The sequence below is a fragment of the Pteronotus mesoamericanus genome, unplaced genomic scaffold, assembly GCF_021234165.1.
Source record: "Pteronotus mesoamericanus isolate MK-2021 breed Mesoamerican mustached bat unplaced genomic scaffold, CSHL_Meso_final scaffold_174, whole genome shotgun sequence".
NCBI lineage: Eukaryota > Metazoa > Chordata > Mammalia > Chiroptera > Mormoopidae > Pteronotus > Pteronotus mesoamericanus.
Window position 1 is genome coordinate 17,846,549 of NW_026555309.1, and position 27,418 is coordinate 17,873,966.

General features: G+C 39.5%; 3 protein-coding genes across 3 annotated transcripts in view; 2 read left to right on the top strand and 1 right to left on the bottom strand.

The window, feature by feature from the left end:
- Window positions 1-212: 212 nt before the first annotated feature.
- Window positions 213-12,594, bottom strand: RIDA (reactive intermediate imine deaminase A homolog). The gene is made up of 6 exons (XM_054590311.1): window positions 12,435-12,594; window positions 4,696-4,801; window positions 2,797-2,851; window positions 2,499-2,567; window positions 1,446-1,501; window positions 213-704 (listed from the first exon to the last, which is right to left on the bottom strand). The coding sequence occupies exons 1-6, from the start codon at window positions 12,497-12,499 to the stop codon at window positions 642-644; spliced, it is 414 nt and encodes a 137-aa protein (XP_054446286.1). The 5' UTR covers window positions 12,500-12,594; the 3' UTR covers window positions 213-641.
- Window positions 12,595-12,606: 12 nt separating this feature from the next.
- POP1 (POP1 homolog, ribonuclease P/MRP subunit) overlaps window positions 12,607-27,418 on the top strand; it is a 31,576-nt gene continuing 16,764 nt past the window's right edge. The window contains exons 1-11 of the mRNA XM_054590308.1: window positions 12,607-12,776; window positions 14,687-14,830; window positions 16,039-16,206; window positions 18,357-18,532; window positions 19,737-19,985; window positions 22,528-22,615; window positions 23,056-23,243; window positions 23,919-24,175; window positions 24,290-24,383; window positions 26,542-26,653; window positions 27,259-27,378. Of these exons, the coding sequence (XP_054446283.1) occupies window positions 12,692-12,776; window positions 14,687-14,830; window positions 16,039-16,206; window positions 18,357-18,532; window positions 19,737-19,985; window positions 22,528-22,615; window positions 23,056-23,243; window positions 23,919-24,175; window positions 24,290-24,383; window positions 26,542-26,653; window positions 27,259-27,378 (1,681 nt within the window). The 5' untranslated portion in view covers window positions 12,607-12,691. The remainder of the gene's footprint in view (window positions 12,777-14,686; window positions 14,831-16,038; window positions 16,207-18,356; window positions 18,533-19,736; window positions 19,986-22,527; window positions 22,616-23,055; window positions 23,244-23,918; window positions 24,176-24,289; window positions 24,384-26,541; window positions 26,654-27,258; window positions 27,379-27,418) is intronic.
- LOC129084236 (iron-sulfur cluster co-chaperone protein HscB-like) lies at window positions 17,052-17,841 on the top strand. Its single transcript, XM_054590310.1, has one exon. The coding sequence runs from the start codon at window positions 17,078-17,080 to the stop codon at window positions 17,783-17,785; it is 708 nt and encodes a 235-aa protein (XP_054446285.1). The 5' UTR covers window positions 17,052-17,077; the 3' UTR covers window positions 17,786-17,841.

Consider the following 27,418-nt stretch of genomic DNA (forward strand, 5'->3'; position numbering starts at 1 on the left):
GTTGTCTAAAAATGTTAAAGGACTTTAAAGTACAAATACAAAATGGTTACACATAGTCTGATTACAACAGTGTAAAGATGTATGAAATTAGAAAAAAGCTTTGAGAAAAAAGAAGTTGGTGTTTTAACGTCATGGTCTCCATCTTTAATTAGGTAATGTGCTCCAGTGTAGAAATTAAACTGTTAAAAATAAGTGGACAGAATCACATCAAGGAAAATCTGCATGTCTATTTTATTTCCATTAGAAAAATGTTAATCGTATAAAATTTTGGTCCACTTTCTTCTCCTTTACCTCTACCATTCACATTTAAATCTTTAATTTTACTCAGGTAAAAGCTGAATCATGTATCTGACATGAGGATGAAATATCTCACAATATTAAATTAAAAGGATTTAATTGAACTAGGTATATTCTCTTTTTCTCCTCACATCTAGTAATATGAGTGCATAAGTGAAATTTATAATATTAGTAACTGGATTAATCTCATTTTCAATTCACATTCAATTCCCCTTATTATATGGCATTTCCATAATATTTCTGATATTTTAGTCAGTCTTACACTTTCCAACATTGATTATAAAAATTAAGATGTTAATTTAAAACCACTGTGAAAATTCCAGGCTAAATGACACTCGGTCCACTTAGAGGGAAGCTGTTGTGAGAGGGCCCTGAACAGCGACGGCTTCAATCTCAACACGGCCTCCCTGTGAGGAAAATAAGGAAGCGATGTTGAGATCATTTTTTAAAAATTAGGAGAGTTCCACAATGCCTACTAAAAACATAGAGCAAGACAGCATCTTTAACATTAAACTTTTTACCAGGTCACCAGGCTAATCACGCTCATATACATTGGCTCACGTGATTCTCAAAGAAGCTCTAGTAGACAGACAGGTGTTCTCTCCTCAATTCACAGATTGATACACTGAAGCTTAGAAAGGTTATTTAACCTGTGCCAGGACACAAAGCTAAATGGTAGAGGTTCAAATCCACATCTTGTGATTACAAGTTCAGAGCTCCTTCTGTATCTAATATCTTAGTAAGTTTGATGACATTGAAAATTCCAAGTAACCACCAGTTAAAATAATTAAAATAACCACTCACAAATCTAGCTCGATTTCTATAGTCTCTAAGTAACATTACAACAGTAGAGCTGCTATTTTACTTTTTTCTTACAATTTAAGCACTCTGTGCTGTGTTCATGTGTGGCCTTAATTTTTAATTTTCTGAATTTTTAACACTAATTTTTAAAATTTCTTAAGTTTCTTAATTTTTCTCTCCCATGTATGTAATATTAGGTGTTTCCTTTTAGATTTTAAGTCCCTGGAAAGCTGGGACTATTTATTTTCCTTTTAGAAATTTCCTGCTACATTGCTTAGTATGTTATATTCAGAAAACAATGCAGAAATTAAAAATTGTGTGCATTAGTTATCTTAAAGTGTACTTACTTTGGGCAGAGCAGCAACCTGGTAAGCAGCTCTTGCAGGAAAATTACTCTTGAAATCTAAATTTAAAAAAAAATTAATTTTAGTGTTAGATACTGTACTATACTCAATACTGGATAATCAAGACTGGAAAATGCTTCATAGATTTTTCAGTTCTTAGATACAAGCAACATTGAGAAAAAGGGGCTTACATTCACGTTTGCTTGATAAAATACTTCGCCATGCAACTCCTATGATATAAAATGTCTTCGCTTTCTGGAAAAATGATGAAAATACTCACGTACTCTGATACTTTGATCTTGTTTGATATGAAAGGAGTTTTGTTTTTAAAGTTATACCTAGAAACTAATGATCTAAATAGGAAACAGCTGCCCATCTCCAGCAGTTGTGGCGGGCGCTCTCACCGCTAACTTCGGGTCCCTGGCCGCTTCTCCAGGGCGGAGTGAGGAACGATGCTTCTTCCACGTCACTCCTCTGTCTCCTCTCACCAGTGAGTCGGGACGCCCATTTGCCCCACTAAGACAACAATGCTAATAAGTGGAGACAACATTTACTGAGTGCCTACAACATACCCGCAGCTGCTCTAATGGGTTTGTATACTAACTCATTTAAGCATTCCGACAACCCTCATTTTGCATATAAGGAAACCAAGGCATAGAAATGTTAAGTAGCTAACCAGCTAATGATTCTGAGTGAGCCAAAATAGAGACGGTGGCTAGGCCATATCATAGCAAAAATACAATCTGTGTTAAAAAATATATATATATATATTAGGAGGGTTTAAAGCCCGAGAATGGTGTATAGCAAGATTAAGCTTCAGGGAAATGGGTTCCTAGGGTTATTGTATATCATTCTAGGGAATACAGTATAAATACCCAGGATCTTTTTCATGGAGGCACACTCGATGTGTCCCATCAGACTACCCATTCTTTTAGGATAACATCTATGACCACTTCTTTAACACCTCCTCTCACACTTAATTCATAATGCACATTCATTAGCGTTAATAGATTCCTCTTTTAAAATGGAAAATGGTAATGAAGACAGATTACTTACACTGTTTGTAGATTTCATTGACAGTACTGAAGTCATTGATGTCAGCCAGCAAAACAGTTGTTTTTACCACTAGAAGATACATACATTGTCATTAGGCTTAGCTATTTGGTCTGATCCAAAAGATTACTTAACAAACAGTATATGTTTCTATGACTGTCTTGATTAAAATGGGAGTGAAATTAAAACTACTTGAAGAAGCAACGAAGATGTGGCATGACAAATTACTGGATGTCATGCGTTCTTCAAAGAAGAGCAAAGAACTATCCAACAGAAATTACAGTAACGCCGAGCAGCTCACCATTAGTGAAGTCACAGTCTGCAGCCTTCAGAATTTCACCAATGTTTGCAAGAGCCTGGGGAGCAAGACAGGGAAGGCCTAAGGCGCTGATGTCATGGTAAAGCTTCAATTCATTGATCGTCTTTTGCTAATACCTCCGTAAATAGCTTCTGTTGCAGAAAAATTCTCCCTTTTTTAGGAAATTCACCTCTTTCTGGGCCACCTCTCAATAAATATAAGATAAATCACACTAGATCTATACAACTAAATTAATATGAAAAGGTCTACAACATACATTGTTACATGATGAAATAAAACCAAGATTCAGAGCAGCATGCACAATGTTACCATCTGTATGTGCGCGTATGAGCATATATATATGTTAAAAAATTTTTGTTTTGAGGATACATGCATTTATGCTGGTATAAGCAGTAACTGTCTCTGGAAGGATAGATAAGAAACGGTGATGAAGGACACTGGGGAGGACAGAATAAGGGTGGGAGACATCTTTTCACTGTATATGCTTTTTATAGCTTTTGAAATTTTTTATCCTATCTATGTATTACCTATTTAGAGGAAGTCTATTTCATTTTTTTATTTTTATTTCTTAAAGATTTTTTATTTTATTTACTTTTAGAGAGGGGGGAAAGGAAGGAGAGAGAGAGAAACATCAATGTAAGGATATTCAGTTGCCTCTTGCACACCCCCGATTGGCGGCCTGGACCCCAACCCAGGCATGTGCCCTGACTGGGAACTGAACCAGTGACCTCTTGGTTCGCAGGAGGGCACTCAATCCATTGAGCCACACCAGCCAGGGCAGATTAATTTTTTTTTAAATAAAAAATATCATCAAACATTATAGTGTGACTAGTAAAAGTGGAAAGAATGAATTGAAAAAAATAAGGTAAGGACAGGATGAAAAACTATGTTTTTCTAAAGGCCAGACTGCCATACATACATATATACATACATATATTTTTTTTTGAGAAAAAGGAAAAAGAACTCTTTAAAATCAAATATTACTTAAAAGAAAACATGTTTTGATGCTTGCTTGCTAGCTTGTATTTATGGTATTGAAGTGACAGCATAAGGAACCCCAGAAATTATTGTTTCAGCTTACTGGGCACTGAGAACTTCACGCATTCTAGCACTGAGGAAAAGACTTTGACCCAATCATTTTATGCAAAAAAGAAGAAAATGTCTCACCACATTTCAGGAAGATTCATTCCACTGGAGGAAAGCCAAGAAGCAATTCACTTACATCATTTAACTAGCTCTTTATGGATGGCCATTTAGGTTATTATCTGTCTTTGGATATTCCAAATGACTCAGTGAATGCATTAAATTATAACTTAATTCTATTTATTGGATTAGATTGTATTCCCCAGTCTTAGAAAAAATACCTCATGTAATCTTTGATATTTCTCTCTAAGAGGTATTGACTTTTAATTCTGCAGTGAGGGGGTCGTTTGTGCAAGTCAGTGGCCCGGAAAAAAAAAATTTCCCATTCCTCATGGAAGCAGCAAGATGTTACCTGATTTCAATAATTCCCAGCCCCCCTTCCCAGTTCTACTGAAGTATGATTGACATAAAATATTGTATTAGTTTTAAGTATGTAAATAATTTAGGTATATAACAGAATTTGATGTAAAGATATATTATGAAATGGATACCATAATAAATTTAGTCAATATCCAATAATTCAGGTTAAAAGTCACTTTGGAAGGATTCCTCCTCCCGCCCCCCGTTAAATGATTCATTAAATTTCCAACTTTCTACTGACATACAATTGTCTTAAACCAATCAGTAGGTAACTTAAAAAGTATGTATCTGGTAATCTCTCAAAACAAACCACCCAAGCGGATTTTTAATACTCCTTAGTAGTAGAGAAGAAAACTTCACAGGCGGAGAGGGACTTACTTGTTTAGCTTCTTCTGCCACCCCTCCTGGCACAAGCTGTCCACTCTTAGGGTCCAAGCCCAGCTGTCCTGAAACGTAAATGGTCCTGTCCACTAACACAGCTTGACTGCAATGAACAGAAATCCAGTGTATAGATAAAATATAAATATAAAATGCATTGCTAAGAGATTTCTTTGCTAGGCTACAACAAGCAAAAGTGCAAAATTAAAAAAAATAATAATGGACTTCAGTAAAATTAAAAAGTTGCCTATTGAAAAACATCTTTAGGAAAATGAAAACACAAGTCACAGATTGGGAGAGAATATCTGCAAAACATATATCTAACACAAAACTTGTACCAGAATATATAAAGAACTCTTATGACTCAATACCACAAAGAAAACTAACCCAATAAAAATGGGCAAATAAAGTGTATTGTTTGACTATGTGCATTTATCATTGTTACTACACATGTGGAGATATTTCAGTTTCCCATGTTTAAGAATCAAGGAAAATTTACCACGCCATCTCTATTTATGCAGAGTGTAGTTTAAATGGAAAAATATTTTAAAAATACAATGAAAAAGTAGGACAAACCTTGTGTATCCTTTGATCTTACTCTAAAGACTGAGTATGCAGGGACAGATACAAAGTCATGCTTTTTCTTGTCTGGCAAGGTTCTTGCTAATAGAAGCCAGAGGCCAACAAAGCTGAAGAAGCTCTCTGTCTTCCCAGCCAGAAAAATATACTGGACAAGTGTGAACTTTTTTGATAAGAAGGTGGTTTAATTGGAAAGGCTGGAACCTTCCCTAAATTTGGATTTTTCCCAACACAAAAGCCTAATTTTACAAAATCTTGAGAGCTAATTAATAGGATCAGAAAGGCCTTGGTGAAGCTCTCTGAACTCTGGTTTGTGCCCGGGAGCAGAACAATGAGGGCTTCTTTCAGGTGATATTATTCTTCCAGTATTACTGGCATTTTTTTTCTGTAGTCTCTCAAATTAAGGTTTGAAAGGAATTGAAAGTTATGCCATTTTCTTTCAGCATGTAACCAAATGAAATTCTGATGTTTCTTAATGAAGCTAGTTTTTTTTTATCCTTTAAAAGCATGCTGATGCCATCAAGAATCTTGTTTTGCCTTGACTGGTGTGGCTCAGTAGGTTGCGTGTCGTCCAGACTGAAAGGTTACCAGTTTGATTCCCAGTCTGGACACATATCAAGGTTGCGGGCCAGGTCCCTGGCTGGGGGCATGCAAGAGGGAACTGAAAGATGTTTCTCTCCCTCTCCTTCTCCTTCCCTTCTTCTAAGAATAAATAAATAAAATCTTTTTAAAAATTCTGGTTTTGTGAACCCATTGTGGAAACTGTGAAGACCACGGAGAGAGAAAACCGTGAAAAGTGGACTGCCATTGAAACTGCTGGAGTGCCTGGTCATACATCTGGTTCTGCAGCTTTGGGGAGGGAAGGAGGCCCATAGGTCGCTATGAATCATTGCTTTTACATTAGCATCAAAGACTGTGTCAAAGATCATGAAAGAAGTCTTGTCCAAGGTCTTTAAAGTCACACTTTATCCCTTGAATCACTGCTTGTTAAGAGCTTCTCTTGAGAAGTGGGAGTATAAAGTTGTTTTCTGTTGCAGAGAAGTTCGCTGATTCTCCAACAAGCAGGTCTCCACGCACTAGTGAACTGATTCCACTTGCTGCTCACATAACTTCATGAATCAGGGTGTTCACGACGCTGTAGCAGTTGACTGGACTGTTAAAGCCACTGGCATATTAAAAACCATTCTGCTTACTGTATTAGACTTTACTGAAGAGAAACACTAGCACCCTTCTAATTGATGTTGATTTTTGTGGAATTAATTTTGTTTCTTTTAAATTTAACGTTCCTCCTAATCTAAGCATCCTTTTTAAATTGGGAGAGCTTAATCTGTTTACAATAATGTATTTACTCATATACTTAAGAGTTATTTGTTATCTTATTCTCAACTTTTCTACATCTCATGCTTTGATTTTTCCTTCTCTTTTTCTGACTTACGAAGTATTGAGTTCTCCTTATTTCCTAAACTTCTGGCTTGGAGGAAAGGCAACTTATATTCTTCCTAATTTAGTAATTGCTCTTGCATTTTTACATACATATTTGCTCTAAATTCTCAAGTTTATCCAACTTCTTCTGAATAGTACGAGGAGGACTTCAGACTCTTTAACTCAATTCTCCCCTCCTGTTATTCCTATCATTTTAATTCTATTGTGTTTTCACTTAATCTCTCTCCCAAACCCCTACCCCCATCTCTGTATATTTTGTTTCTTTACAGTCAGGGCTTACTTAGATTTACTTACACGATTTTTTGTTGCACACGCTCCTTACTTGAGGTATATTTAGCCCAGTGGGGGCTTAATAACAAATTTTTTGACTGGAACCGAAAATGTCTATTTTTCCTTCACTTTTGAAATAGAATTTAGCTGGCTGTAGAATTAGAAGTTAGTTTTTCCAGCACTTTTAAGATTTCTGCATGGTCCTCTCGCCTTGGTCATTGCTAATGTGATGTCTGTCAGTGATGTCTTGCCTTTCTAGGTAATGTCTTCTCTTTGCCTTTGATGTGTTGTGCATGCTGTACAACACAAGGCCCATGGCATACAGCAAACTTCCTCATTGCTTTGACAGGGTGGATAGTTTTCTAGTCCTCTTTTCACCAGCTTCTCTCTGTGGCTCTTCTAGGCTCTGGGGAGGGGTCTCCTTCCAGTACCTCGAATGTCACCTAAGACATCACTTTCTATTTTCAAGTGGGAATTTAGAACCCCAGCTCCTAAGGCCTGTATCTGGGTCTCAGATCCTCAAGGGCTTTTCACATCAGCTCATTCTTTTGGCTTGGATTTGATTTCTCTGTTCCTGACACCTGAGAATCTTCCTTTTTGTCTTTTCAGATTTGCCATTTAAAATGTGTTTAACAGGAGGAGGAAAAAAGTGAAAGAGCCTTGAAAATAAGTTATTTTCTACTGGAATCAAAGACTTCTGAAACAAGATTTATTTCTCCATCTCAGGTTTCCAGAGTGCTATTATGTTAGTTGAAGTGTATAATATGTCCAGAGCTCTAAGTCCTTATTGATTGATTAATGATCTGCTGAGTCCACCAAAGGACTTAAAGTTCTCTTTCCTATATATGCGTAGCCCATGAGGTTCTCTGGTGGAGCCTCTCTTATACCAGGCGCAGGATCCTGCCTATCTCGGGGTGTGCCAGACCGCCACGCCTCAAAGGCAGGGATAGCGTCTTCCTGTCTCAGGCTGTGCGGGGCCTAGGTGAATCCTTACACATAGTGGGAACACAATAGCTTCTTGTCAATGTTTTGCTCCCTCACGAACCACTCAGTAGCTTAGACAACTTTGGCTGTCAGTAAAGTATCTTTTTTGGAGGACCTACTGGTTTTTAGTGTGGGTTTTGGAGAACTGAAGAGGGTAAATTTAAACTTGGTAACAGGATTTAGAAAGTCTAGGAATTCCTCTCCACTATCTGACTTTTACCCTGGCCCACAAATAGATTAGCTATTGAGTTTGTTAATGTGTCTGCTTTTCTCAGGTTGAACAGTACCATCAGCTAACGCTTTCTATTAACTGTTCTGTGTAGAATTAGGCTACCCATAACCCTTTGAAAAGTACCTTTAATTCTCCCCATAGTTCAAACCCATGTGCATTATCACTGAACAATTGTTTTTTTAACCATAAAAAGGAACTCATTTATTCTCAGAAAATTAAAAGCAAGCCCTGAAACTGTGAGAGTATCTGAGCTAAGTGAGTTATCTCTTATAAATTAGAAGAGATTGTTCACAAAAATAATTGGATAGTTGACCCTTCCTGAGCATAAGAATCCTACTAGCCATAGACAAGTCAGGCTCCAGAAAATTTAAAAGTGTTATTGTTCTACTTTCAGGTCAAAGGGTAGTAACACTCTTCAAAAACATCCTAGAAATAGTTCTCACATCACAATTTATGCCACATGGACTCTCACTTCAAGATTGTATGACTATTTGCATGGTGTGCTAACAAAATGAAAAGCTATGTAATAGCACCGTGATGTTGAAATCTCTCAAGGTTCTGTCCTTGGGTGTCCCTAAAATGTGCTGAGCTGATTAGCTAATTAGTGACAACACCCCATCCATCTCAATGCCAGGGACTGAAAGTTCAACACATTTGAATTCCTCCTGGAGAAGACCCAGAATTCTCACAAGTGGACTAACTACAAACTCCATGCACAAAACACACCGTTTCCAATGGTTATAAAACATGCCTAATTCACTCTATCAGGATATCACTAGTTAGTTGGAATGTGTTTCTTCCTTCACAGAATATTGAAAATTAGTACCACTTTGGATACACAAAAAGCACAAGAGTCTTGCACAATGGCCTGAAAAATCTCCCCACAATGAAGCTGGCTGATGGTTTTCCTTTGTCATACTGGCACATTCATACAATGCCTGCCTTCTTTTTTGCTTGCAGCTTTATAATGACAGTTGACCCATCTCCGAGTCAACCAGGGGTATTAGTCTCATGCTTGCTTTCTTGGACAAAGCGCATAATCCAGGAAGGTGTAGGCTCCAGGCTCTATAATTTCTTTGTTTTTGTTAAGGGTCACTTTTGTTCTGAGGTAAAACCACTGGGCAGAAGAAGTAAAAAGATTACTGATTTTTACTTTTATTGTAATGTTCCCTTAACTACTCTTAATGTCTTCTCAAATTACTACCAGAACTCTGTTCTTAAAAGAGATCTGATCATGTCACTTCCTCTTCAAAAACATTTGATGGCTCCTCACTGCATACAAAATAAAGTTTATACTCTTAGTTTATCATTGGAAACCATCACAATCCAGACTTTGCTAAAAGCTAATTTTTAGCAAGAGGCAACACAAAAAAATTTAAAGTCCAACTCCTAACCAGTGTTTCTCAAAGTGTATGTCACACGCAAACATTGAATCACAGTAAGAAAATGATTCCCTTTCAATTCTCTTCCATCATCTGAAAAATGGGGACTGGGATAGTAACTGCATCCAAAGCACCTAGGACAGTGCCTGAGGCTGCGGAAGCACCAATGAATACTAGCATTTAGGGCTTCAATCCTCTGATGACATGGGTAAAAATAATCATGTTTAGAAAAGAAACTAAAGAAACCTGTCACTTTTAACAAAGAGAATGCAGGCCTTGGATTCTGAGCCAACTGCAGGATCTAGCTAGAATTTAATAGTTGTTTATTTACTTGAGTTTATTTATTTATTTTTTACTGTTGCCTTCTACTGGGTTGCTTTCTATTTAGAGTACTGTTGTGAAGGTTCCTTTTTAAATTTGTTAAAGTGAGCCACCTCAAAGAAAAGTGTTAAGTAAATTAAAATATAGGTGGTACAAAGATTTGGCAAATGAAAAAAAAAAAAAGAGTAAAATTGGTACTAAGATTACCAAAACTTCCTCCCAAAAATCTTTATGCCATGTATTCCTCTACCTCTATGCCTCAAGTCATCCCCTCTCCCTGGAATGCCCTTCACCCCATGATTTCCTGAAGTCCTTAACAAAGTACCTTGACCCTTGAAAAATGCTGAAGTAGGGGCACCCGCCCCCACAACAGCAGAAAATCCACATCTAAATTTTGACTTCCCCAAAACAACTACTAATAGCCTACTATTGACTGAAAGACATCTTGCTGAGAACAGACAATTGACACCTATTTTGTACATGCACTATATACTGTATTCTTACAATAAAGTATAGAAAAGGTAATTAGGCAAATCATAAGGAAAATACATTTACAGTATTAAAAAATGCTGCACATTAGTGGACCCATGCAGCTCAACCCATATTTTTCAAGGGTGAACTATATTCTAAAAATCAAATTTACAACAGTATTGTAAATGGCAAACCCAACCTTCAAAGCCCAATTCAAGGACTATGTCTCACAAGGAGACTTCCTAAATCTTTTTCTTCCTCTGCCCCAAGTTATCATCAATTTCTTTTCCTCTTTTGCCATCCCCATGCCTCATCTCCTGTGCCCCCTAATTTCCTTTCCATTTTATCTCTAACCCTGCTATAACAGTTACTGTTCTGCCACATATAAGTGCTATTTTCCATGACAGTGTAGTATAGAGGGGGAAGTTAGGACCTATTCAAAACCAGCTGTCACTTTTACTTACAGACTGACCTTGGACAAGTTCATTTTGAACTTGTTTTCTTTTTGTAAAATGGGGATGGGATTTAGAGAAGAAGGTGGTTCTCTTAGTGCCTGCCATAGCAGGCACTGAATGAAAATATTTCTTTTTTGATTCTTGTACATTTTTGTGTCCCTTGAAGTGCTTGGCAGATGGTAGGTACTCTATACATGTCTGTCATAGTTCAAGTGTTCAGCTGTGGAGGTGTTCCTTTTAACAGAGAACAGACATTATAGACTATTTTAAAAAGAAAAAGTTGAAAAAAGGTTACAGGATATACTTTAGAGAAGAATTAAAAACAACAATTGTATTAGGAAAATAAAAGAATACAAGAATGCATATTAAGATCCAATTGTTTTAAAGCTGAAACATTGTAAGAAAATACAGTCTTTTAAAAAAGGAATTAACTTTTCTACCTAGCAACAGTTCCCATAAAGTGGAAATGTACGCAGGATAGATTTTCTAGCCAGTATACATATATTTAGCTAGAGCATGTGGGGCAATCTTAAAAATGACCTTCATCATGATTTGTGTTGGACTTTGTTAGTGGGAAATAAGCATGAGCAAATGAATTCGTAACCACAAAACATTTGTATATGTGCTGGAAAAACTGGTGTCTTGAGTAGATGTGCAGAGATTTGCTAAGCATCTGTGAATGGGGTTTACTCCTTTGAGTTGAAAGAGGGTTAGCCAAACATGCTAAGTCAGCAATTTTCAACCAGTGTGCTGCAAGAATTTTAAAAACATGCAATACCTAATTATTTAGTCAGGGGCACTGACCTTCCTTCCCTCAGATTGTCAAATAAGAAAATGACAACAGCCAACACAACAGCTGCCTGGTGTGAATGAATAAATTATACCTATTGTTTTCTGTCAGATTGGCAAAAAACTCCTTTTTTGGTGTGCTGCAGAGTTTCAGTAATCAGTTTATGTGCGCCATGAGATGAAAAAGATTGAAAACTGTTGTGCAAAGTGAAAGAAGTCAATTACCAAGCACCACATATTGTAGAATTCCATTTACTATAGGAAATGTCCAGAACAGGCAAATCCATAGATACCCACTGGAGAGCAGTGGTTGTAAGGGGCTACGGGCAGAGGTGGACGGGGTGATAAAATGTTCGAGATTACACAGTGGCAGAGGCTGCACTGCTTTGTGAGTATAGTAAAAATCATTGCACTGTACACTTTAAAGGGCTGTATTTTGGGTGTATGTGAATTATAACTCGAGAAAACTGTTACCCGACACCCCCCTGCCCCCCGCAAAAAAAATAAAATAAAAAAGGAGAAAAAAGTTTTGAAATAGACCACTTCTAACCAGAAGAACTTTCTGGCTGGCGGCGTAGCAAGAAACCCCAAGTCTGGGGAAACTCCTCCGGAGCGCAGGGTCCCCACCCTACTGCGCTTCTAACTCATTGTTGGTTTTCAGGTGCGTTTTCCCCTTTCTTGGGCTAGGTTTCCTAGCGTATTTGACAAGATTAGCGGAACCCTGAAGCCCACCCCAGCTGTGATCCCGGCTGGTCAGTCCCGAACCCGATTCCGCATGCCCGGGGTCCACCCGCGCTTCACGTGCCTAGTTACCTGTAGGGACCAATGGCCCCTGGGGCTCTCGTGGTGCTGATCACCTTTCGGATTAAGGACGACATGACTAATCGTTTTCTCTTCGGGCCCCTGGGAGAGAACGATCCAGTACTCCAGCACCTTTCCCGTCTCCCTCTACTAACCAGCCCAGGACAGTCCCTACAGAAACACGTGCCGGGGGTGGTTCGCTCAGCACTCTGGGAGTTGTAGTCTTTGCCGGGCTCCCGGCCACGTGGAGGCAGCGGCTGCACTTGCGCATGCGCCCTGCCGCTCGCTCGCAGCAAACGTCGTTTTGGAGGAGAGTGTGGCAGATTCTGACCTGGGACTCCGAGTGTCAGGCAGGTAGGTCCTGAGGGGCTGGTGTTCATTAGGAGAGTGTGTGTGGCCCCCCATCTGGGGTCTGCGCACCGCGCCCCCCCGCTCTGGTCTTCTCTCCCTCAGATCCTCCTTTTTCTCTTTTTTGTCTTGTTTCCTGCTCCTGGGCTCTGGCCGCCCCGCACCTCCTTCAGTCTTTCTTTTTGCTATATTGCCACACCCAAGGGAGGCCGTTCTGGGACTTGGCTTGTACCCCCAACCCCGCCTTATATCGTAACGCAGCCATTTTCAACCTTTTTCATCTCATGACACACAGAACCTAATTACTAAAAGTCTGTGGCATACCAAAATTATATTATTTTTTGCCTATCTGACAAAAATAGGTATAATTTTGATTCATTCACGCAGGAGCTATTGTGTTGTCTGCTGTCAATTTTTTATTTGACAACCTAAGTCAAAAGAGGGCAAATGGTCAGGTATTGCACGTTTCGAAAATTCCTGGGGTGCACTGGTTAAAAATCGCTGCCCTAAAGCGGTAAGATGGGTCGTTCCGGGGACGACCGCGCTGAGATCTGAGCGTTTTCCACCTTCCAGCCCCTCCCTTGTTCCATCCTCCGCTGCCTCTGGAGCTTTTAGAGGTCTTTATTCCTTCCCCTTTGATGTGAGTTGAACCCTAGTGACTGGGATCAGATTTCAAAAAGGAAGCAGTGGTCTTGAGCCCGCAAATGGCCCCCGGGCTGGTCTCGTGGCCGATGCTCAGTCACGCTGTGTCAGAAGAGGTGGTTATTGGCTAAATATTTTTAATTCTGTTTATAATGCATTATAGCACGCTTCACTTCTTTTATGCGTGCACGTGTACATTTAACAAATATATGTTGAGCCCTTTGTGCAAGGTACCCGGCTAGGTGCTGGAGATGCAGTAGTGAAACACAAAAGACCCCAGTCCTACCTTGCTTCTAAAATGCAATACTGTAAGAAAATCCTGTTTATTCCCCCTCATTTGGCCCTAACATGCTGCTAAGGTTTTGGCTTTTCTACTTCTGGCTCAAGAACTTTCACAGCTTTTTCATTTTTTTCATGTCATCTACTGCAGTTGTGAAGTATTTATGTACAGAAAATACATATTATTAAAATTATTTTCTTTACAGTTAGGGCACACATTGTAGGGCATGTGTTGGTAAAAGTTATATGTCTGGTAGGTTATGTTATTAGGGAATTTTATTTCAAAATAGAAAACAGGTGTTTGAAACTATTGAGAAAGAAAGAGGGATGTCAAATCTGAGAAATGAGAATTACTGAGTAAACTCATCAGGTTCCTCCAGGATTTTGTCCTTTATCCTTCCTTCACATTGAAATCTTTCTGCTGTTACAAATTAAAGGTGCAGCTGGCCTCATCTCAGTAGTAGAAATGAGAACATCAATAATTTATGTTCAGTTTTTGTAGAGGTTATCATACCAGAATAGTGTATTCTATGTTCTATTGATTCCAGTGGCTCATGTTTCACCTAAGAATTTTGATTAAATGTTTTCACTAATTTAATTTTATCATGGCGTAGGAAATCGTACCTCTAACCACATTTTTCATTCTTTCAACAGACTTTTTGCAGCGTCACCGTGGGTATATGACTTTAGTTGGCAGTGTAAACTGGACTGTACTAATACAGTCTCTTCTGACAATAGAATTATTTTTTTCTGTTGAATCATGTTTTTGGTGTTTAGACCATTTATGGCTCCCCTAGAGATTGCTCTGGTTATGAATTCCTGCTGTAAATCAGTATTTTGATTACAATATTGTGATACCATTTTTATATCATTAATCCACCTATAATAAAGATTTATTATGTATTGGACTCAATACGATTGCATGAATATTTATTATATTTATTTTTGAATGGAAATTCCCTTCTCCTGTTCTAAATTTATTAATTTCTTTCCAGAGATGTCTAATGCAAAAGAAAGAAAACATGCTAAGAAAATGAGAAACCAGCCCACCAATGTGACTTTATCCTCTGGCTTTGTGGCTGATAGGGGTGCAAAGCACCCTAACGGAGGCGGAAAACCTTTCCGAGCTCAAAGACTAGGTAAGACACACAATGTCCTTTCCACTCCCATTTGGAGCAAATTGCTTTCGTCAGCACCTTTTGATAGTCATCATCTAAATAGTAAATGAGTTGAGGTAACAACAGATACAGTTGACCATTATTATTTGCAAAGTCACGTAGTCGCAAAAGTTTGTAACCCTAAAATTAATACTCATGACACTTTGGCGGTCATTCGTAGACATGTGCAGAGCGAGGGAGAATTCAGTTCACCCCATGGGGACATTTCCAGCCGCCTCCCCGTTTCAGTTTTCCTGCAGAGATGACCAGAGGACGGAGGCAGGGGGTGGGCAGTGCAGTGGGGGTGCGGGGGCTGGGGTTGATTTCCAGCTGGGGGAGGGCCTCAGGCAGGGCGCTTAGCACTTCTGAATCTCTTTTTTGTTTTTGTAAAATAAAAATACAGTGCAGTCATCATCATTTAATTTGTGTGCTAATTTTAGAACCTCATAAAATGATGCGAAAGTAATATTGTTCATTGGGCAGCAACAGAAAATGCCATTGTGGGAAGATAGCGAGCAGGTGACCAAGAATGTTCTGGGAACACTTTAAAGAATGGTGTGTGCGGTGTCTGACATGTTATCTTACTCACACCTTGCAATGGCATGTTTTGTAACATGCTTCATATTTATAGGGGCTTAATAATTAGCACCTTATTGGAAGTAAGCAGGAATCCTTAACATTCTCTACTGATCTCTCTATTCACAGACAAGGGTTTGATGTTGTCTGAAGACAGAATGCTTTGAATGTTCAGGCATTTGTATAGAGATTTTGCTTTTATTTCTTTTTCAAATTTAGCACAGACTCCCAATTTTAGTGTGTCAGAGAATTATGATAAAAGACTGAATATGCAAAGTCACATGGACTATAGTACTTCAAGGAGGGTTGACTTAAAATCCATGTTGCACTGTTTATCTGGAGAAAAATTCCCTTGTAGCAGGTCTGTCCAGGGTTCTTTGATGTGTCATGCTGATATAAGAAGTTAGCTGCGTCTCCTTGGTCAAGTTAATTCGTCTTCCTACCCACTATCCTTCTCTTTAAAGGGAGGATAGTAACAGCCATGTTACAGGGAAGTTATAGGATTGAAAACATGATCACTGTTTTCACCCAACAGATGTTCTCTAATCCTGATAAGAGTAACATATTTCTTTTTTTTCTTTTTCTTTTTTTTTTTTTCTTTTTTAATATACTAGATGCTTTTTCTGGAACTGCACTACAGCGGCAAACCAAAATGACCCACTATTCACCACTGGAGCCTGATGTGAGGGAGCAGTCATCCTCCAAAGTGATGTTTAAAAAAAAGGGAGGATGGAAAGCAGGTCCTGAAGGCACATCTCAGGAGATTCCCAAGTATATAACAGGTAGGTATTTGTAAAGAAGTGAGGATGGATCGTACTGTGAGCCCTTTGTTTCCAATGCAGCCAGATTGGTAATGCTGTCTCTGTGCCTTGGCCCTGCGCTCTCCTGAGTCTCCTCATTGTGCTCCGGGCCCTTCTCACCTCTAGCCTTTGGACTGGGGCTGATTGCTCTCCCTTCTTTAATTTCTCTTCTTCTTTTTTTTTTTTTTTTTAACCTGTCTTCTCACAGTCCTTATTTGTGGACTCTTCCACTATGACTTAAAATCTTCTCTCCTCCCCTTTTTAAAAGTATAAAATGCAGCTTATACTCCTCAACATGGCACTTTCCAAAGATGAAAGCAAATTAGATGCACTGTAAAGGCAGTCCAACCCTCGCTGTGTTGCTCAGTTGGTTGGAGTGTCGCCCCATACACCAGCGGGTTATGGGTTTTGATTCCCAGTCAGGGCACATACCTGCATTGCCTGTTCGATCCACGGTTGGGACACATGTGGGAGGCAACCGATCGATGTTTCTCTCTCATGTCTGTCTCTCTCTCCCTCCCTTCCTCTCTCCAAAATCAATAAACACATCCTTGGGTGAGGACTAAAGGCAACCTAGACCTTTAGGCAGCTATATCTGGGATCTTTTCCAGCCTCATCTCCTGATTCCCTCATAACTTTTACCCCTGCTACCTCATCACCCCATAGTCCTTGTACACACCTTAGGGGTGCCTTCTGGCCTCTTTGTACCTTCTAGGGGGAATTCACTTAAATTTCCTCAGCACTCTATTTACTTAAAAAAATTAGTTTTCAATCAGCAGTACTAATCTGGTCGGCCGCAGTTTTCCCGGTTTTCCCTTCTCCATTGACCGCTGCGAAATAGGCCACGGGCCAGATGTGGGGTGGTAGGACCTGGACCTTGTCCCGGCTGTGGGGGTTGTGGCCAACAGGGGTCCTCGGACGGAGACCGCTGAGCTGCAATGCTGCGTCGCTAAAAGGAAACAGCTCCCCCCAGTGTTGGAACTGCGGCGGCCCAGGGGACCTCATTCGGGGGGACGGGTTCTTCTGCCCACAGTGCCGGGCTCTGCAGCCACCTGACCCCACTAGAGACCACTTCAGCCTTATGGACTGCAACCGTTCCTTCAGAGTTGACACTACAAAGCTCCAGCATAGGTACCAGCAAATACAGCGTCTAATTCACCCAGACTTCTTCAGCCAGAGGTCTCAGAGAGAAAAGGACTTCTCAGAGAAGCATTCGACCCTGGTGAATGACGCCTATAAGACCCTTCTGGCTCCCCTGAGTAGGGGACTATACCTTCTAAAGCTCCATGAAGTAGAGATTCCTGAAGGAACAGATTATGAAATGGACAGGCAATTCCTCATGGAAATAATGGATATCAATGAAAAGCTCGCAGAGGCTCAAAATGAAGCTGCCATGAAAGAGATTGAATCTACTGTCAGAGCAAAACAGAAAGAATTGACTGACAGTGTGAGCAGAGCTTTTGAACAAGATGATTTTGAAAAAGCCAAGGAAATTTTAACAAAGATGAGATACTTTTCAAATATAGAAGAAAAGATCAAGTTAAAGAAGATTCCCCTCTAATTGTTGCTAGTTTTAAAGTTTTAAAAATAAAGTTCTTATATATTTCAAAAAAAAAATTAGTTTTCAATAAAGAAAACTAATACTAGTTATAGTCACATAATTGGAAAAAGCAGAAAATATTAAGAAGAAAATCCTTGGAGTCAAAACCATTGTTAAAATTTAGTTTTTTTCCTTGTTTCCTTTCTTTGTTTTTTATTTTTTTGTTGTTTTGTTTGTGCGGAAACCCGGGAGTGAACTCTTTTTTTGTTTTCTTGTGTGATTATTTTACTTAAAAATGGTTGTGATTATATTGCATTGTAGTTCTGTTTTAAAAAGCTTTTTGTAATCTTGACTTTAAACTTTTTTTTTATTAGAAAAGTGACACTGAGTCTAAGAGAATGTGAAAAAATAAAAGTTGAAGACTATTTTCACAATCTTTATAGAAATAACCACTATTGGTATAAATCTAATAGCGGGTTAGGGTGGTGGATGAATTGTAAGCACGTGTTCTCCAAACCTTCCTTCTGAGATGTACTGGAACAGTGTTGATTCAAGACTAGTTTTTAATGATGGTGCTCTTTTCCTTCAATAGCCTCTACTTTTGCTCAGGCTCGAGCTGCTGAAATCAGCGCTATGTTGAAAGCAGTGACTCAGAAGTCTTCGAATTCGCTGGTTTTCCAGACTCTGCCACGTCACATGAGACGAAGGGCCATGAGCCACAACGTCAAACGCCTTCCGAGACGGTTACAGGAGATTGCTCAGAAAGAGGTATCAGTTTTACTTAGTGTAAATATCTTAGTTAGTAGTTCCTAAAATAAAATGGGAATTTGTTAAAATGAAAACCAAAACCAACATGTTCATTTTGCGTATTTTGGTTTAACTCTTTACCCCTCTCCTACCTGCTTTTCATCCACAAAAGTAAGCGATGGTTGGATATTACAACTCCTTTTAAATATAGTATTTGGAACTCCTTTCTTTTAATGGTATTGAATAGTTGATGTTTCCCTGTCAGATTTAAAATAAAATTCTGACCTTCTTACAAAATAAACAATTTTAACTCGGCATTTTGGGTGTGTGGCCAGCTTAGCGTTAGAAGGTTAAAAATATAATAATAATAAAGGCAGCATCATTGCCTAGTACTTGCCTTTTGACTTTTTTGGTTTTGAAAACTTGAGCTTGATTTTAATTTTTATTTATTTTCCCCTTCACCAGAAATTTTGGCTTAGACTTTCTGAGATTATCTAGGCTACCCATGTGTTTATTAGTTGTTTCAGAATTTTTGTATTATGTGCCTGCTATCTACCAGTACTATGCTGGTCGTGGAGTTAGAATTCATCAAGGTAAAGTCCTTATCTGTAAGGGGCCCACAGACTAATGGGGAAGAGTTTTTTTCCACAAAAGTTTAGCTTGGCTATGGGAGAGATTAAGAGTGAAAAGAGTACAGGAATTTTGCAGTTTCTAGATTCAATGTGAAGTCTGCTTCCCAGTGATAGCTTTTAGCATTTACTTGTCAGTACCTAACCAACATGAAATGCGTAGGTGTTCCTCGCTTTTATATTTTTTGGTCCTAAGTTTTGGGTTTAGTTATAATCTTAAGATGTTAAAAAGCAGTAAAAATAATAACAAAAAAGTAGTATAGGATTTGTTCCCTCTTGCTGTCCAGTACACTGTTAGCCACAATAGGCTTGAGTTGAACATTTGATATACATCTCATCTTTATAATCCATGAAGCTTGCCCAACTGTCAAGTGAAAGGACATGTTTCCTTCTAAGGTTTGTTCACCTCTAAAATCTTCACTCCTTCTGGTGCTTCCCTCTCTGCTTTCACTGGAGAAATCACCAAGCTAAACAATTAGGCAAACTCATGGGGTCTATAATGTGTTCCACGTAATCTAAAGTTAGTTTAAGTCTGACTCTTAGCTTCGTTTTGAAATGGGTGCAAACTGGGCCTGCTTCTCTTCTTGAAACTATAGGCAGAGAAAGCAGTGCATCAGAAAAAAGAACATTCAAAAAACAAATGCCATAAAGCTCGAAGATGTCACATCAACCGGGTGCTAGAATTTAACCGTAGACAAAAGAAGAACATATGGTTAGAAACTCACATCTGGCACGCCAAGCGGTTTCACATGGTCAAGAGGTGGGGCTACTGCCTTGGGGAGAGGCCGACAGTCAAGAGCCACAGAGCCTGCTACCGAGCTATGACGAACCGTTGCCTCCTTCAGGTATGCTTTCCAATATGTTTTTTTCTTTTTGGTTAGACCCTTTCTGATAGAGACTTTTAGAATAGTTCATGTAATGCTAACGTCCTATCTCTGAAATCATTAAAAAAAGAAAATTACTAAGCATGGTGCAGTTTGCTAGATGCTGGAGATGAAGCAGCCTAAAGGTATCAGGGGAGACTGACATTAATCAAGTAATTAGCCAACTCTACAATTGTAAGGGGTATATGCAATACTATATGAGCTTTCTTAACAGAGGAACAAGAAAGCTTCCCCATGGGAGTGATGTTTGAGCAGATCTCTAAGGAATAAGAAAATGGGAGAGTGGGGGAGGCAAAAGGAAGCCAGCTAGGGAAGAACTGAAATAAATTCCACGTGACAAAGATTAAGAGAGTCACAGCAAGGCTAATATTAGGGCGAGGTTAGTTCTGGAAAACTAAGTAGTAACCAGATCATGCAGGGTTTTGATGGTCATGTTCAAGACCTATTCAGCATTGATTCATTTAGCAGTCATTTACCAGTAACAGATATTTGAGAACCATCTATGGGCCCCGAGTGGTGTTCAGATGCTCTTCTGGATGTTTATGATTCAGAGGGGTGCTGGCAAGTTTGTTTTAACTATTAGAGAGGACAGTTGGATTCAGAGCCTCATATTGATCTGGTTGTCCCTCCCCAGCCCCCATCATTGATTTGGTTGCTTTCTCTTCCAGTACGTATTTAGAAATTTGCTCTTTGTAGAGGGCCTGTCTTTCAATGGCAGGGTAGTCTTGGCCCAGTTTTGAAAGCCATTAGTATCCTCTGATTACTCTTGAGAGCAGTGTAGCAGAATCATCAAAACAGTAGTCTTTAAAAAAAAATTGTAAAATACACATACTAGCAAATCACTGTTTGAATGATTTTTTGTTAATTTTTCTCAAGTAATTTGCTTTTCAATTGATGTGTACAGTATTATATTAGTTTCAGCTATACAACCCAGTGATTAGGCATTTATTACAAAGAAACCTAGTACCCATCTGATGCCATACATAGTTATTACACTGCTATAGACTGTGTTTCCTATGCTGTGCTTGACATCCCTGTAACCATTCTGTAACTACCAATTTGCACTGCTTAATCTCTTCACCTTTGTCACCCACCCTCTCAACCCCCCTCCCATCTCACAACCATCAAACTGGTCTCTGTATCCGTGAGTCTGTTTCTGTTCTGCTTGTTTGTTTATTTTGTTTTTTAGATTCCACATGTAAGTGAAATCATATGCCATTTGTCTTTGACCCACGTCATTCAGCACAGTATTCTCTAGGTCCATCCTTGGTGGTGGCAGCGGCAAGAGTTCATTCCCCTTTATAGCTGAATCATATTCCATTGTACCTATGCACCACTTCTTTATCCATTCATCTGTTGATAGACACCTAGGTTACTTCCATATCTTAGCTATTGTAAATAGTGGGGCAGTGAACATATGGATGCATATGTCTTTGTTTTAAAGTCTATTTGGTCTGGCATAAGTGTTGCTACCCCACCTTTCTTTTGTTGTTTCTGTTTTCGTGAAATGTCTTTTTCCATCCTTTTGCTTTCGGTATGTCTTTTTGTCTGATCCAAAGTCTCTTGTAGACAGTATATGTAAAGGTCTTGTTTTTTGATCCATTCAGCCACTGTTTGTCTCTTTTTCTTCCTTCCATGTGCTCCTGTGTATAATGTGTGTATAATCCCATGTTTTAGCACTGCCCATGTATAATGGGCATCCTTAGTACTACCCATGTATAATGCACATCCTTATTTTTCCCTCAAAAATTTGGGCAAAAAGTTGTGCATTGTCTGCAGTAAAATACAGTATTTGATTTTAGAGAGAGAGGAAGGAGAGGAGAGAGAGAGAGGGAGAGGGAGAGGGAAACGTTGACATGAGAGAGAAGCATCCAGGGGTTGCCTCCCGTCCGCACCCTGACCGGCGATCAAACCCGCAACCTTTTGGTGTATGTGCCGATGTTCCGGTCCACAGAGCCAGCCAGCCAGGGCTATAATTCTTTAACATACTGAGGATACTAGCTCAGTTTGATTTCTCTTCATATTACTTAATTGGTAAGGTCTTACTCTCATTCCTCTCATTTTTCCTTTTACATTGCCGAGTGAAAGTTGAATATGATATGAGCATGGAAGAACTATGGGATAGATTGTTTGCAACATCATGACTCTCATTTTTTACCTTAGGTAGGTTTCAGGGAAGAGTAATCCTTTACTGAGAGGCAGCCGTTTTTACACTACTTAGAATTTGTATGTGAATATGGGATAAAACACAGATTTTCTTTATAAAAAGTAGGACACTGCAACTTAAATGGAAATTCATTTTTATTTTGATTTAAATTGGTTTAAGAATATTTGCTAATGTAATAGCAATAGACAGATTTCAGATTTTGAGTTGTGCAATGGTAGTTTTAGCAATTTGTTCTGTGCCTTGGACTCTGCAAGTTTTCTGATGTGACTTTCGGCTTCACGCAGTTTCCCTCATGTACATTGCCAAGTTTTTAATGAAGTTTCTCTCTTTGTGCAGGACTTATCTTACTACTGTTGCTTGGAGTTGAAGGGCAAAGAAGAAGAAATACTAAAGGCACTTTCTCCAATGTGTAGCATAGACACAGGTAAACGTGTTTGAAGTCTGAGCCCTATATTTGTCTTTGCCTCTTTATTCATTTTATGAAGAAGTGTCTGCTGTATGCATTTGGGAATTTAAACATACATAAAAATTCATGAGACAGTTTTTGTTGCCAATGAGTATGTTAATAAGAGGAAAGCTTGGAGTGGTTTTCAGTCATTTCCAACATTGTCATGTGTAAAATGATAGAGCCATTATGCTGGTTGAGTGCATTTAGGCAGGAAGAAACTCAAAACTCATTAAACCACTCCTTCAGTAAAATATTTATTGAGAACTTACTGTGTGCCACGTTGATCTAAGCAGTGATCAAAACCTAGACTTCATCCCTCATGCAGAGAGAGACAACAAATAACAAGTCGGCTGTTAGGAAATAATACTACGGTCTCAACACTCAGAATCATGAAGGTTTGTTTTTGTTTATGTCAGGGCTGACTTTTGCAGCAGTGCACTGCTTGTCTGGAAAGCGCCAAGGTAGTCTCGTGCTTTACCGGGCAAATAAATATCCCCAAGGCATGTTGGGGCCTGTGACATTTATTTGGAAGCCTGAGAGGACCCCTGGCGATGTTTCGGAGAGCAGGCAGTTGTGGATCTGGCTTCACCCAACTCTTAAACAGGTATGATCTTTGAGTTTATTTCCCCATCACTCATTACTGCATTCTTGACAATTGTTGGAAATCAGTACTTTAGAAATTACAATGGTGTGAAAGTTTGGCTCGTAGCTTGGTATTTTACTAAAAGGAGGAAAGTTGTTTGAATACGAAATGAAGCAGATTGTGACCACTCATTTTTCACTAAGCCATAAGTAGAGATGAAAACCAACCTTATTGTGCAAGTGGCTTGAAATGTTGCCTTTGAATGGATGCTTCCACCTGCCTGAAGGTTCACTGGTGCCTAAGGTGCTTGTCAGAGCCTATTTGATGATAAGTCATTTTGATTAATTCTGAAGATTTTTAATACTGCACTTAGCTTCTCTCTCTTTTTAGTATAACCACTGCTGTTATATGGTAGATTACTTTAAACTCATTTTAAAAAAAAATTTTGTAAGAGCAATCGTATTGCTTTCATTAAAGTTTGACATTTAGAGTTTCCTTTAAAAAGTTCCAAGTGCCATGCACTACTCTGAAGAACCAAAACACCATTTTGATGATGATCAGTTTAGTTTAATTTGTGAAGGAAGAAAGATGTACATTTTTAAAAGGAGGAAAAAAAATAACAAACTAAACCACATTAAATTTGTACCATATTTAAGTTAAAAAACTTAGAAGTGAAATGTTTAAATACATCCGTAGGAGATTTTGGAGGAAGTAAAAGCAGCATGCCAGTGTACGGAAGCCGTCTCACCAACTCTCCTCCTCCCCGACCCCCTTCCGACACCGTCCCAAGAAAAAAGCCAAACTGAACTGCCCGATGAGAAAGTGGGCAAGAAGAGAAAACGGAAAGATGATGGAGACAATGCTAAACCAGTTAAAAAATTTTTCGGGGACGGAACGAGAGATTCCCGTCAGCCATGTTCGTGGGTCTCTGCAGCCACAGGCCTTGCCGTCAGGTACAGGCTGAAGTCGCTCAAGCCTTTTCCCTGGAGCCTCCCCCTGTCTTGGCCAGTGTCGCAGACATTGTATGTCATGGAAGTTTCCATTTTAAGGCTTTTTCTCTCTTTCAGTGATTTGACGATGGAGATAAACAGATTCCGCCTGATTGGTCCGCTGTCCCACTCCATCCTAACTGAGGCACTAAAAGCTGCTTCTGTCCACACCGTAAGATTCAGTGTGACTGTAGCGGTTTATTCCGGTCGTGTCTTCCCTAGCAAACTTGTGAAACCTAACATATAATTAGGCAACATCTTGGGCCATGTCCTAGAAATGTTTGTTTCTCTATGAGTATTATTAAGGACTTTGTCATCTCTTACCTTTTCCTAGAGAAGCAAATCTAAATGAATGTAGTAAGTAAACTAACTTGTTCTCATTTAAGTACAAATTATTCTTATACCTCGTGAGGTTGTAGATGGGTCTTAACTTCTGCTCCATAAGCCCCTGAGAGTGTACTGCAGTTTTTTTGTTTGTACTTGTGTGATATGTATTTTCTGGGGTGAGTTTGAAGTTTCCCTAAAAGGTTAGGAGCAATGTGTCTAGTGCCGCGCTGTCTAGTAGCCTTTTCTGTGATGACATTGTTCCCTTTGTGCTGTCCAGCATGGCAGCCACCAGCCACATGTAGCTACTGAGCACTTGAAACGTGGCTAGTGGGACTGAGCCACTGAATTTGTTCCTTTATTTAATTTTAATTAGCCGAAAATTAAATTTGAATAACTCGCCCATGGCTACCATGTTGGCAGCACAGGTCTAGAAAGCAGAGGCGAGGTTAGGAATCAGACCCTCTGGGATCTCATTCTGTTTGTTCTGCTGAATCAGTGCCATGAGCCTCTCAGTGCCTGTGCCTCTCACAGACTTGACACAGTCGAACATGATGATAGGTCTGAACAGCTTTTGAGCTTTTGGGAGGAAAATACTGTAAAACACAAAGGCTCCTTCTCTCTCTCTCCATTGCTTGCACGCTCTCAACCACTGTCTTCTCTTGCCCGGTCTCCGGCCTGAGTACTGAAGCAGCATCCTAACTTTCCCCCCTTGTTTCCCTTTTCACTCCATTGTCTGTTCAGGAGGGAAAGTAATCTTTTAACGATGCATTCGCATGGTGTTACTTTGTGGTTAAAAGCTTTTGAATTGTGTTGGAGAGAAAATCCAAAGCCCTTCATGTGACTGTCACCTGTGCCCTTCTGCCTCATCGCTCAGCTCTGCGCTTCAGCTGCTCTGGCCTCCTTTCCGTTCACGACCCCACCCCCCATAGAGCCTTTGCACCTGCTCTTTTTCCCCCACCTGCTTGAACATTCTGCCTCCGCCTTTCTGTGCTTGGCGAAACTTTCCTCATTCTTCAGCTTTCGCTATCTATCTCCTTTGCCTGCAGCATTTTTTCCTGATCCCTCAAGTTAAATTATACCCCTACGGTAAATTATATTGCATCTTGCACATTCCCTCAGTTTGTATGTGAGCATCTGTGTGTGTGTGTATACAGTACTTGTGTCTCTCATTAGACTGTGAGCTTCGTGATGGCAAGGGCAGGGTCCCTTCTGTTCCTAACTCTGTCCCCAGTGCTTAGCGCAGTGGCTGGCGCAGACCTGATGCTCTACTCCATCTAAGTGAGTTGCAGAGCAAGGGTTTGACCTAGGACGTTTGTTTCCAGAGCCTGTACTTGAAACCACTAAGCTGTGCTGCATGCGTATCTGTGAGATAAGTGATACACGCTACAGGGTGCGTTAGAACCTTGGAGCACATCCTGTTTTAATGAACTTCAGTGCGAATCACAGCTCTTGGTGCTCGTCCTTGGCGTGCACGTGATTCCTGAAGTGCTTTTTCTCAAACCTTGCTCAATTCCTGGTTCTTTCAGGAAAAAACTGTAAGTAAAATACTTGTGTAACTTACCCAAAATTTCTAGGAATACTCTAGTCGTAATACAGGCTTTTGCTGAAGATTTCTTCAGAAGGCGTTGGTTTGGTGTTACCTTGGTGAGGAAGGTTTTATTGCTTAAATTGGTGGTGACGGGGTTGGCAGTCGAGGGAGAGGAAAAAGGCACTCGTGTTGGCGCTGTGCACAGGGACCTCAGTGTGGAGCAGCTCAGTCTCCCTGAAAACCAAGCATCTTTTCCTTAGTGTGTGAAATCTTGGCGGAAGTGTAGTACTCTGTCCTTGCCCCTAATTAGAAGAATGGTCTGGTGTTAATTACTGTGTTAAAAATAGTGACAATTTCCATGGTTACCCCTTTAAAATGTTCATTCCCACGTGCAGGGAAAAGGTGGGGGAGGGCAGTGTGACAACCATACCAGAGTTGTTAGGTGTGATTCATCATTGGAGTTGTTGTTTTTCAGGAGGGAGAGGACCCAGAGAGGACGCCTCACCAGTGGTGGGTTGAAACCTGTAAGGATCCTGATAGTGTTTCCCTTCACCACAGACAAGAAGCCACTTTTGAATTGTTGGGAGGTACGTGGCGGGGACGCTGGGTTGTGCTGGGGGAGGAGGGAGCGGTGGGAAGGGAAGGGAAGGGGGGAAAGAACGTTTTTGCATTTAAACCCTCTACATGTGTTTTTAAACTAGTAACTCTTTGTTATAATACAGCAAGAAGGCCAGTCAGAGAGTGAATAGGGTAAACACTATTTGAATTTGCTTATGAAACAGCAGACAATTGAGATGTTAGTCTTCTAAATAACTGGCATTCTGATATTACAGATAAATGCATATACCAGGCACTAAACCGAAATCTGTTCTTAACTAGGTATGAGTGCTTTTGTGTGTAAAGCTACTGCAGTTATCAATGACAGAAACATAAAAGTTTATGTTGTAAATCTGTAATGTTAATCTGAAATGTTAAATTAATGTTTTTTTTTTTTGAAAGAAACTTCACTTGTTATGCATGTTCATTTATTCTCTAAAAGTGTCAGTGGGGGAGGGAATGCATGTTTTTAAATAAATAGCTCCAGATAAAGCTTCATTAGAAAAATCTGAAAATATAAGCAAGAATGTATACATTATGAATGGCTCTCTTTAAACTTGGATTTGTTTGTTTGTTTGTTTGTTTGTTGTTAAAGGAATAACATCACCAGCAGAAATTCCGGCAGGTACTGTTCTGGGACTGACAGTTGGGGATCCTCGAATAAATTTGCCACAAAAAAGGTCCAAAGTTTTGCCCGATCCAGAAAAATGCCAAGGTAAAGTTTTTGAAACACCCGTTTTTGCTGTTTTTGTTTT